This window comes from Schistocerca gregaria, chromosome 4 (assembly GCF_023897955.1).
Source record: "Schistocerca gregaria isolate iqSchGreg1 chromosome 4, iqSchGreg1.2, whole genome shotgun sequence".
NCBI classification, from domain to species: domain Eukaryota; kingdom Metazoa; phylum Arthropoda; class Insecta; order Orthoptera; family Acrididae; genus Schistocerca; species Schistocerca gregaria.
Window position 1 is genome coordinate 598,579,789 of NC_064923.1, and position 13,431 is coordinate 598,593,219.

A 13,431-nucleotide genomic window follows, 5' to 3' on the forward strand; every position below is an offset into this window, starting at 1 on the left:
GCAGCTTTTACCAATGGTGACTGTTATCAACTCATGACTGGCAATTCTATGGTGTCTAGCAGTGCAGGTGGCAGTTGTTCAACAACTTCATGATGTCACTGAGTTGCAGTTGCACTGTGCATTCCACATTACAATGCTGCATGACAAAACCCTCCCCCCCCCCCCTCTCTCCCCCCCTCCTTTCTCTCAAGACTTAATTGATCTGTATTAGAAATTTTCATAATGAGTCGGTGAATCGTTTATTAGAAAAGTATTGTTAAAATATTATTATTTCTTTCCTTTCTCAGACGCTATGTCTGGTTAAAAATGGAAAGTGAAGTGGACCTTGATCAAGCGTGACTTCCTTTTAACTGTACGGTATATGTTACATTGCATTTAGGAACTTTCGGGTAATTGAACATGTATCAATAATTACAGATTTCTGTAGTTGAATTCATACGTTTGGATGTAGCTGTATTGCGTTGATGTGCTGGTGGATATTGTGTGGTATGAATCCTGTAGTTGATAGTATAATTGGTATAATGTCAACTTTATCCTGATGCCACATATCATTGACTTCCTCAGCCAGTTGGATGTATTTTTCAATTTTTTCTCCTTTATCTTCTGTATATTTGTTGTATTGGGTATGGATATTTCAGTTAGTTGTGTTGATTTCTTCTTTTTATTGGTGAGTATAATTTCAGGTTTGTTATGTGGTGGTGTTTTATCTGTTATAATGGTTCTGTTCCAGTGTAATTTGTATTCATCATTCTCCAGTGCATTTTGTGGTGCATAGTTGTATGTGGGAACGTGTTTTATTAGTTTAAGCTGTATGGCAAGTTGTTGATGTATTATTTTTGCTACATTGTCATGTCTTCTGGTGTATTCTGTATTCGCTAATATTGTACATCCGCTTGTGATGTGATCTACTGTTTCTATTTGTTGTTTGCAAAGTCTGCATTTATCTTTTGTGGTATTGGGATCTTTAATAATATGCTTGCTGTAATATCTGGTGTTTATTGTTTGATCCTGTATTGCAATTATGAATCCTTCCGTCTCACTGTATATGTTGTGTTAGATAATACGGGTGCTTGCCATGTAGTGTTTTCTTTTTCCAATTTACTTTCTTCATATCTGTTGATGTTACGTGATCTAAAGGGTTGTAGAAGTGGTTATGAAATTGCAATGGTGTAGAGGATATATTTATGTGAGTGATTGCTTTGTGTATTTTGCTAGTTTCTGCTCATTCTATAAACAATTTTCTTAAATTGTCTACCAGTCCATAATGCAGGTTTTTTATGTCGATAAAGCCCCTTCCTCCTTCCTTTCTACTTAATGTGAATCTTTCTGTTACTGAATGTATGTGATGTATTCTATATTTGTGGCATTGTGATCGTGCAAGTGTATCGAGTGCTTCTAGGTCTGTTACTCCATTTCACTACTCCAAATGAGTAGGTCAATATTGGTATAGCATAAGTATTTATAGCTTTTGTCTTGTTTCTTGCTGTCAATTCTGTTTTCAGTATATTTGTTAGTCTTTGTCTATATTTTTCTTTTAGTTCTTCTTTAATATTTGTATTATCTATTCCTATTTTTTGTCTGTATCCTAGATATTTATAGGCATCTGTTTTTTTCCATCGCTTCTTTGCAGTCACTGTGGTTATCCAATATGTAATCTTCTTGTTTAGTGTGTTTTCCCTTGACTATGCTATTTTTCTTACATTTGTCTGTTCCAAAAGCCATATTTATATCATTGCTGAATACTTCTGTTATCTTTAGTAATTGGTTAGAATTGTTGATTTGTTGCTGCCAGTAGCATTAGATCATCCATGTATAGCAAATACGTGATTTTGTGTTGGTATGTTCCAGTAATATTATATCCATAATTTGTATTATTTAGCATGTTGGATAGTTGGTTCAGAGCAGGTTAGAACCAGAAAGGACTTAATGAGTCTCCTTGGTATATTCCACACTTAATCTGCATTGGCTGTGATGTGATATTATTTGAATTTGTTTGGTTATGAAGTGAGGTTTTCCAATTTTTCATTACGATGTTTAGGAACTGTATCAATTTAGGATCTACTTTGTATATTTCCCATATTTGTAGTAACCATGAGTGGGGTGCACTATCAAAAGCTTTTCGGTATTATTATTATTATTATTATTATTATTATTATTATTATTATTAGCAATAGCAGTGTGCCTGTATGCCCATATTAACTACAAATATGGAACCTCGTTTGAAAGATTTTTTGAAAAATCTAACTGAAAAATTTAAGGCAGATCAAGAATAACTTAGGGCAGAGCTAAAGCAGGCTGAGGAAGCTCTTCTCAAGACAAATGCTCCGACAACTACTGAGCTAAATGCTAAATTAGATATAACCAACACCAAAATAGATGAACACACCAATCAATTTGATGCAACTAATGAAAGACACATAAACAAGTTAATAATTAGATGAACAAATTGATGAATCACATGACGAAAACATAGAGACAAACAGAAATTTATTACAATTAGAAATTTACAATATTGAATTTACTTGAAGACTTACATTCTGACATAATCGAACAATCTGATTTGATCAAGAAAAAGGTAAACAATCAGTCTGATGAATTAAATACAGATCTGAAACAAACTTCAGACACTATTGCCAGACTTAATATTTCAGAATATGTACAGATTCAGATGAAGTAGGAATATTATGTTCCAATTTAACAAATGTAGAAAGAAAGGGTTAATATTTTAAATGAACAAAAGGCCAAATCAAGTAACAGTAAACCTCATTCATCAGTTAATAATATGAAAACTGAAGTATGTAATTTAAATTTAAGAGCAGAAAATAGCTTTAACTATATTGCATGTGAAGAATGTTTACGGGAAAATTATTTAAATTTATTTTACAGATGCAGCTGAACTGGCGGAGAAAATATATCTAAATATTTTTTGTGAATAAAATAGAAAGAAACTTCCACATGGGAAAAATATATTAAAAACAAAGATTTCAAGACTTACCAAGTGGGAAAGCGCCAGTAGATAGGCACAATAAATAAAACACACAAACAGAATTTCTAGCTTTCGCAACCGACGGTTGCTTCTTCAGGAAAGAGGGAAGGAGAGGGAAAGACGAAAGGATGTGGGTTTTAAGGGAGAGGGTAAGGAGTCATTCCAATCCCGGGAGCGGAAAGACTTCCCTTAGGGGGAAAAAAGGACAGGTGTACACTCGCGCACACACACACACACATATCCATCCGAACATACACAGACACAAGCAGACATTTGTAAAGGCCAATCCCGGGAGCGGAAAGACTTCCATTAGAGGGAAAAAAGGACAGGTGTACACTCGCACACACACACATATCCATCCGAACATACACAGACACAAGCAGACATTTGTAAAGGCCTTTACAAATGTCTGCTTGTGTCTGTGTATGTTCGGATGGATATGTGTGTGTGCGAGTGTACACCTGTCCTTTTTTTCCCCCTAAGGGAAGTCTTTCCGCTCCCGGGATTGGAATGACTCCTTACCCTCTCCCTTAAAACCCACATCCTTTCATCTTTCCCTATCCTTCCCTCTTTCCTGAAGAAGCAACCGTCGGTTGCGAAAGCTAGAAATTCTGTGTGTGTGTGTTTGTGTGTTTTATTTATTGTGCCTATCTACCGGCGCTTTCCCGCTTGGTAAGTCTTGGAATCTTTGTTTTTAATATAAATATTTTTTGTGGACAATTTAGAATTAACTGTAATGATTTTGCTTATTTAGTGGTGTTTTAAGTCAGTTTGTGTGGAATGTTAAATTTTGATACACAATTATGTAATAACAAATTAACATTAGCTTAAAGAAAAAATTCTTATGAGTGCCAAAGAATAAGATTCAGTTGCTCATGTAAGTGTAGATCGTACAACACAAACAAAGAGAAAAGTAATTATCTTGGGAAAACAAATATTAAGAAAAGAAGAAGTGAATTCGACAAAGAAGGTAGGAGGCCTCAGGCCTACAATAAGTAAAATAATAAAAGTAGGGCAACTTATGTATCCTGAGAAGGGTATTCGGACATATTTTTCAATGGCACTGGCACAATGGGTTGAAATGATGCGCCAAAAGCTTATTCCACTTTTGATTTATCTTTAAGGTGACAAATACAAAACTGAATTACAATGTACTTCGAAGTAAAGTTTAGCATTAACTCCTCAAGCCAGCACCTCGAGTATGAACGTGTGTGTTGTGAGCATCTGCATTGGCTTTATCTTGATCACATACTTGCCAGATGCATTCTTGCAGGTGAAACTACATTACTTTGCCCTCTGTTGACAACCATGATAGTGTTTCATCAGCTAACTGTAAAAATGTCTGTGCTGACCTAGCTTTAACATTTTTGATAGAAAGTGAATAGGTCAGACGAAACAATGTGTTGTATCTTACAATTGGAGTGATGCCCTCGAATGCTAAACTACATAGCCAAATACTTAGTGCAGTCTTACATCGGAGCAAAATCTTGCAATTCTCAGTGAACCAAGGAACAAATTGTATAAACGACAATGGGAGTGACCTAGATATTAATGATGACAATTGTACTGACTGAAACAAACCAGACTATGCACCAAGACAGATTTGAGCTACTTTGTAGATGCCATTATGAGAAAGTGAAAAGTGAATGCATCTGAGAAAAATAAAAGATTGTCCAAGCTGCACTTGGTCATTCAGCACTTGAATGATACATTGAAATGAAATGAAATGTCGTGTGACGAGGGCCTCCCGTCGGGTAGACCTTACGCCTGGTGCAAGTCTTTCGATTTGACGCCACTTCGGTGACTTGCGTGTCGATGGGGATGAAATGATGATGATTAGGACAACACAACACCCAGTCCATGAGCGGAGAAAATCTCCGACCCAGCCAGGAATCAAACCCGGGCCCTTTGGATTGACAGTCTGCCGCACTGACCACTCAGCTACTGGGGGCGGACTAATGATACATTTAAAAATATATATAAAATGGGAGAAAGCACTTGTGTGGATGAATCCCTTATGCTATGGAAAGGAAGGCTGGCAATCCCTTAAGCTATGGAAAGGAAGGCTGGCAATAAAAACTTGCCAACCTATAAAAACATCAAATTTTGGAATAAAGACCTAGAAGATTTGTGAATCACCCGCACAATATTTATGGCAGTTATGTGATTTCCACGAGTTTCAAGCAGTTATAATACAAGAAACAACCTGAAATGTACATGTGATTCTTCCTTTGTCTTCTCACTGGATTTGTAAACAATAGCCAGCTGGGGTAGTCGAGCTGTTCTAGGCACTACAGTCTGGAACCGCGCGACCGCTACGGTCGCAGCTTCGAATCCTGCCTCGGGCATGGATGTGTGTGATGCCCTTAGGTTAGTTAGGTTTAAGTAATTCTATGTTCTAGGGGACTGATGACCTCAGAAGTTAAGTCCCATAGTGTTCAGAGCCAATTTTTTGTAAACAATAAAAACATTTTGCATGACAATATTCATCAGCCTTGTGAACATTTTCATGTACAACTTTGTGCCTTTCATCCTTTCTATGAGAGAGGGATATAGTTTCGAAGCCTTCATATCTGCACCACCCATGAAAGAATTATATTTTTTAATAAATCGAGGCTTTCTCATCTCTTTGCCCCACTTGGTTGTTATAGCAGCTGCATCATTATGGAATGTTGAAATAAAAGTCACCTGTTTTTTATCCATCCATTTCAGCATCATAATACCCAGTGAATGATTTTACCTTTCTTGAGTGCATCAGGGCATCAGGTACATTCTTCCCATTCATCTAAAGTGTGTTAGCTACATTTGTACCTCTTTCCACCAAACAGTAACACAAATGTGTGCTTTGTAATCTCACACAAATGTACGCTTTGTAATCATTGTCCGTCCAGAGTGTATGGGCTAAGTTAAAATGAGGCTCAGTAAGTTCTAATACTGTCTGACTTGTTTTCAGGGTATCTGCAGAAAGAAATTTTGTTTCTTTCTCAGTGGGAGAATCATCATCATTGGTGTCGCCTAGGCATTATGGTGTGGACAAGTATTATGTACAATGGCCGAACACCATATGTGTTTGCCTACATTATTGATAGAGATTATTCTGGATCATGTCCATCTGTTTGGGGGTGCGATATGTCCCAACTTTCTGTTTATGGATGACAATGCCCACCCACACAGGGCCGCTGAGGTGTTGACAATGGAAAGTGAAAACATTGAGCTATGGAATGGCCAGCACACTCCCTAAACCTAAACCCTACAGAACATGCCTGGGATGCTCTTGGCAGGTGCGCTTCTTAACAAACGCCCTCTCTATGAAATGTGCAAGAAATGAAAACTGACTTGAGTACGGAATGAGACAATATCCCAGAAGGACTCAATAGTTTGGGAACCATTAATAACACGTTAAAAATGTCCTTTAGAGCCCACAAGGAGGGCACATTCCTTGCTGAAAGTCTAATATCAACCTTTATATTGGGATTCTGACATTTATCAAACATGAACATTATTTATGTCTGTTATCCTGATTTCCCATGTGTATGATTTTTGATTATAAATAGACCACTACACCTCAGTTATGTATATATCATGTTTCATGTTGTCCAATCATTGGTTGTGATTATTCCTGTCCAACAATGCCTCTGTTCCTCAGCAACTGTTATGCAGTGTCTGTCTGAATTGTAATTAAAGATGTACAGTTAGCAAATCTTGAATATTTCATTGCTTTTCTATATATAGAAAATCTTGAAAATATCATTGCTTTTCTGTAAATAATTTCCAGGTTAGAGCAATTCCAGAAAAATTCCTGTACCAGCCAGCTGTGTAAATTACTGCAGTAGACTAGGTGAGTGCACAGAAACTACTGGCTTGAAGGATTAACTCTGAGGAAAAGGACTGGTTTCCTGAAATACACATATAAAGGTTTAATTAATACTGTTCTGTACAGGGTAACTGTACATTACTTGTTGAAGAAAGATTCACAGAAATGTTCATTTTTAACATTCTTAGCAGGAAAATGTTGCTGAGAAAATTTTATTTCATTATTATACTGGCTGATAACATTAACAATTATGCTTTCGCTATAAGAAATGTTTCCTCCATTGCCCTTTCTGTTATATATCAAGGGATTACATCAGAACTGTGCCACGGTTTATTTTTATTATTATTTTTTTTCAATAGTGTTATAATACAATTATCATTTTGCTATGAACTACAGTAAGATTTCTTTTTCAGGACATTAGCAATGTCAATTTGACAATAGGAAGAATAGGCAAGCTAGTTTAATGGACATGAATTTATGACATGCTACATACAATAGTGAAATTAACAGTAATGATGTGCCCTCTGTTACTGCAAATATAACATTATAACAGACTGTTATAATTTTATAATTAGTGACTTAATAGCAAGGAGTGCTAACAAATATGATGTACATGTGAATTAATTACAAGGATTGCTGGCTAAATTGGTCTAAATGGGTACTTAGAAAATGGAGATGAGACAAAATCAGGCAACCAGATGTTATAAGTTTTTACAAAATAAGAATATCAGAAGAGCAAGGAGCAAGAAGCAGGAAGCAAGAGCAAGGACAGAGGCATGCTTTTTAAATAGGATGCAGTGCCCAAATATATGTAGTATGGTAGGAAATGGTATATGTCTACCAAGGAAGACACCATCTCCGTAAAGTAAAGAAGGAATATGAATAGGAAAAGATAATTTTTATAAACGCAGAATATTTAATATTTTGAAATTTACTCGAACGGGAACTTGCCTGAGTTGTAAAAGATTAAGGAATATCTGAGCTGTAAAAGATTAGGGAATATCTGAGTTGTAAAAGATTAAGGACTATAATCAAGCAGGAAACTATTAAAGGTATGAAATTGTTTGTCTCCATGTAACAGAAATATTACAATTATAAAGCAGTATTATATCCAAATATACAGGCATATTAAAACAAATTTGAACATTTATCATATTAAAAAAATGTTAGCTGCAAAGGATAAATGCATATTCCTCCAATTACAACTGAGACACAATTAACAGTACAATAATAATGGAGATGAAATGTCCAGTAGTGCAAAAATGAGAAGCATAGTACTATTCTCACATAAGGCTTACTACGTTTATAATATAGCATTATAAATATTTATCAAAGGAATTTACTGATAGTATCAAAGGATTATAAAATGGTAGAAGTTTGACTTATGAACTAAGAAAAGTAACAATATTTATTGCGAGATCATTCACTAAGAGAGGGGGACATATGGTGCTACATATCATTCTAGAGGACTGATGTGTATCCCTGTGTATTCTTACCAATGAATGGAACTTACAATTGAAGACAAGGAAACAAATGATCACAGAGGAGAGCACAAATATTGTGTGGATTTGTTATTTTATTTGCACGTGGAGAATCATACCAGGGGACGAAGCATGTCTTTACAAGGAGGGACAGCAATCACAATTACTTGGCAAGAGAAAGTACCTGCATGGACGCAAATATATGAGCTTCTGTCATCATTGCCTTACTTTGGAGAAGTGCGAAATCCTCAGAAAATCTGTAACTCTGACTGGACTCAAAAAAATAAAATGAAACGCCATTCTGATTCTATCATTCCATGGATAAATCTGTATGTAGAGTTTTCATGTTGGACATTCTGATTTGACAATTAATGTCAAATAAAGGATGTTGCACATGATTGTGGACAACATTATTTGTACATATATATATATATATCTCAGATGCCTGCATAATTATTCAAGAAAAGTATAAAGTGCAGTATAATTTCCTTACAGCTACACACACACACACACACACACACACACACACACACACACACACACACACACACACCCTGCAGTGAGTGATAAAGTTGCTGTTGCCACAGTGGTATGCATTTGAGAGAGTATGTACTTGGTTCCAATAAACAGTGATAGCTCACTTCACACACAGTGCAGTTTCCCTATCTGTTACTCATGTCCATGTATCAACGACCATTTGGGGTTTGGTTAATCGTTTACATCCTGTAATATTATTGTACATAACAAGTACAAACCTTGTCCTTGACTGAGGATTAATCTTTTGCAGTTCATCTGGTTGATATTCAAATGGCGTAGCCTGCTGGACCCCGTCTATGGTCTTCTCCACTTCACTGGTTTTCACAGGTTCTGAAAAATTATTGATTCATTTTTATTTACCTATCTTTTGAGAAGATTAAAAAAATGCTGCCAATTCTTTATGAAATAGTGCATGCAGTGACTCCTGTTAAGATAGGAATGAATAGTGTTGCATTGTCTTTTTACACCATAAAATAACTTCTTTGCAAGAATGCATAAATAATACAAAATTCTACACTTGGGTTAAAACAAATGAAGTGCTGTTTTAAACTGGCCATGTATTCAGGAAGATGGAAGATCTATTCCCAACTGGCCATCCTGATTTTGATTTTCTGTGAGTTCCTTACTATTTGTAAATGCCTGTATATATGAATTATTTTTTCCTGAAACTGTAGTAACAAAAAATATATAATCTTCTTCTTTTGCCCACTATTTATCCTGCCTAGCATGGGGTCTACCTTGGCAGCATTTGTTGAATTTTATTTCACTGTTTAACTTTGTAGTTGTATGCCCTTCCTCATGCCACAGTCATCGAGGTACCTTAAGGGAGGTAAGGTGCGTAGGCCATCTGTCTCTGAATCATATAAAGAGTGTTTTGTGTATTATCATGTTTTAATTGTTTGTGTATGTATTTTTTGAGCTGGAATTTGGGGACCTTTGCCTAAACGAGCATGCAAAACCACCATAAAACCACACTTACACTTGCCAGTTATCAGGTCAGTGCCAATGAACCACCATGCGGATTCAAATCTTCAGCTGGCTCACCTCTCTGTCTTGCAAGCTAGCACACTGCATGTTATGCTATACAAGCAGGTCAAAACCAAGATATGTCTAATACATAAGTGATCCACAAATGAACACAACCATTACTGCTCCCACTACTACTACTACTACTACTACTACTACTACTACTACTACTACTACTATTACTACTCCCCAGTGATTACCCTACAGAGCTACATACCTAACCATTGCTGAGATATTGAGCAGCAAGTTCACTATCTCTCTAGGTTGCTGAACTTTAGCTGCCTTCACCCAGGACATGGCATTCAATGTGCAATATGCTGATGTGGTGTACACCACGAAACTGAATGCGCAGATCCACCTTTTCATCTGGTTAGTGTACTGCGACACTGTCATATGCTACACAGCACACACTAGCAGCAATACATGTGACCCTTCCCCTCTATACACAACTTCTCACAATGGTTAAGCTGAAACCAACTTTTCACTTAGTCAGTTGCTACATGCCAAGTTGAGAACTGTGTCAATATCAAGTAATGTGTCTATCTGTGCACTCCAAGGTGACACTCAGCACAGTGGCTAATGAAAGTGACCATTAAGGAATCTATCATTTAAGCTTGCTCCCATTTGCCAAAGAATTGAGTATCAGCTTAGAGTGCACAAACAGAGCCTACACTAAGCAGCTAGCAATTAGGCTTCTACCTGGGCCTGCCTCACCCTGTCCTTAATAATTGTGGTGTGCTTTCTGCAACATCTCCTTTCATTCTAAGATTTGTCACCACTGACATGAACATTATTACAGGTATAAAAATTAGTAATTCATCTTCATATGGTAAGACTTGAAACACAGACTGTTATACTATAGTACCTTGGTAGTTTTGCATTTGTATTCAGTTTCTTGGCATACTTTCTGTTTTGAGCAAACTGTACATTTTCACTTTAGCATAACTTTCTTGGAGTGTTAAACTGTTACAACATTTGTAAAATGGCTCCCCAGATCTGCAGAAGATTATCACCACAGTACCTCCCCTGTCAACTTTTTGCAATCTATTGTGTATGTTTCTAGAAGTTCGCATTCCAGCAACAGATGAAACTTTGCACTTGATGTTTTTTGACCTGCTACTGACCTCTGCAGAACATGAAGCATTTAACACACACACACATAGAGAACATGAAAAAAGAACTTTTATGACATTTAACTCCTCCCATATTTAAGTTTTATTCTGCAATACATTGCAGTTTCTTAATTTCCACTCTAAGATTCCTGTCAGTCTTTCTTGTTTCAAGCATTTGTGTGGTGTCATAAGTGGTCAATGCCCACACTTCCTTTTTGCCACACTGCTTCATGGAAAGCATCATATTAGTTGGTGTAAACTGAATATCTCCTCATTTGAGTTTTTTCTGAAATTTTGGCATGTTTTGTTCATTGCTACAAAAAGCATCATATGTTCTATGAAATTTCAGGCAAACTTCCAAATGTCAAATTTCAGCACCATAATGTCCATGCTACCTTTTTCAAGCTAGGAAAACAGATCTGGGCCAGAATATCAATTGTCAACAAAGAATATGCCCACATTCCAAATAGGGCTTTGTTAACTGTTGCTACTATGTTATGATTTTTCCCCAAATAGTGGAACACAGTTTCTGCTGTTGTCCCTGTGTATTCAGTGAAATCTAAGAGACAGATATTCTGACACTCTAACAACACTGAAGTAGATTAAATGCAATGGAATGCCACAGAAACTTCATCAAAAATCTTCCTGATTGTAAATAATCAGTGTCCTCCACTAGAAGCAAATTGTCATTAAAACATAACAGTCTCAAAAATAACAAAAAATGGTCTCTTTACACAATTTAACTGAAAATTGGAGTTTTCAGAAGAATGTATGTGGACAAACGTTTGCTAATTTTTAGCTTTTACAAAAGGGGCATTTGAAGACAAATAGCTATGAAACAATATGTTTCTTCATGTTCTGTATCGTTCCACTTTGAAGGTGAAGAACGAACTGCTCCTGGAGTAATTTCCTAGATGAATAAATGAATCTCATTGGCTATGAAAATCACCAGATCTTCCGTCAAAAATAACATGAAGAATGACAGAATGCTTTGATCATCCCCTAGTTGACAGCTGTGTTCCGACATACCTTGTATACAGTCATGTACCGATGGCAAATAATCGAACATGTGATTAAGTAGACAAAAATCTTTTTCTTCCAAATCAAATTTGTCACTGATTTTTTGTTTCTTACTAAGGAAGTCTGTAGTTTTACACCTGCTGACAGACTTTCTTTTTCAGAATTGAAGCAAGCGTTATCTCTTACATTCAAATTTAAAAAAATTATCCTCTCTATCACTTTTCATAATTCCATGATCTTTTGCTCAGTGCAACCACTTATCATTTTTATTGATGGAAAAAATGATGAGAAAAACACTGATGCCAATCCTGATAATCAGTGAGATAGAAAACTAAGTAAAGAGCACAAAGGAAGACAACGTAAATATTCCAGAATTCAAATCTAGAACAACTGCCAACTTAGTGTTAGAAGGTGTAGCAAAGCAGCTTAAATGACATAATAAAGGCAAGGTGTCTCATCCAAATTGTACGTAAGCAGATTCCGTTCAGAGTTTGCTAATACCATAGTTCCATACTTAACAGTCAAATACAGCCACTCACTCATCAAAAGATACATACCTATAGAACGAAAAGTTCCGTAAGTCATACCAATACCCAAAAAGAAAATAGGAGTAATTTGCTGAAGTCCAAACCCATATCACTAACATCGATTTTCAGTAGGCTTGTGGAGCATGTACTCTGTTCAAACATTATGAATTACCTCACAGAAAATGGTTTATTGACAAATAATCAGGATGGAGTCAGAAAATATGATTCTTGTGAAACAAACTAGCTCTTTATTCTCACAAAGTAATGAGTCGTATCAACAGGGGATGTCAAACTGATTCCATATTTTCAGATTTCCGGAATGCTTTTGACACCATTCCTCACAAGTGACTTCTAATCAAATAGCATGTCTGTGGGGTATAGTCTCAGTTGTGCAACTGGATTCATTACTTTCTGCCAGAAAGGTCACAGCTTGTAGTAACTGATGGAAAGTCATTGAGTAAAACAGAAGTAATTCCATGTGTTCCCCAAAGAAACTTTATAGGCCCTCTGCTGTTCTTTATGTACATAAATGATGTAGGGTACACACTAAGCTAAGCAGCCCTCTTAGATTGTTTGCAAATGATGCTGTCAATTATCGTCTTGTAAAGTCATCAGATGATCAAAACCAACTGCAAAATTATTTCAACAAGATATCTGTATAGTGCAAGAAGTGGATATCTGCATGGCGCAAAAAGTGGCAATTGATTCTAAATAACGAAAAGTGTGAAAAAACATCCATATGAGTAGTAAAAGAAATCTGTTAAATTTCTGTTACACTATAAATCACAAAAAATCTAAAGGCTGTAAATTCAACTAAATATTTAGGGATTGCAATCATGTTCACATAGATAATGTAAAAGACTGCAATTTATTGGCAGAACACTTAGAAAGTGCAACAGTTCTACTAAAGATACGGCTTACACCATGT

General features: G+C 36.1%; 1 protein-coding gene across 2 annotated transcripts in view; it reads right to left on the reverse strand.

Annotated features, from left to right (window-relative positions):
• LOC126267154 (uncharacterized) overlaps positions 1-13,431 on the reverse strand; it is a 105,086-nt gene that overhangs the window by 25,662 nt on the left and 65,993 nt on the right. For both annotated transcript variants that reach the window (XM_049972093.1, XM_049972094.1), the window contains exon 9: positions 9,037-9,148. In XM_049972093.1, the coding sequence (XP_049828050.1) occupies positions 9,037-9,148 (112 nt within the window). The remainder of the gene's footprint in view (positions 1-9,036; positions 9,149-13,431) is intronic.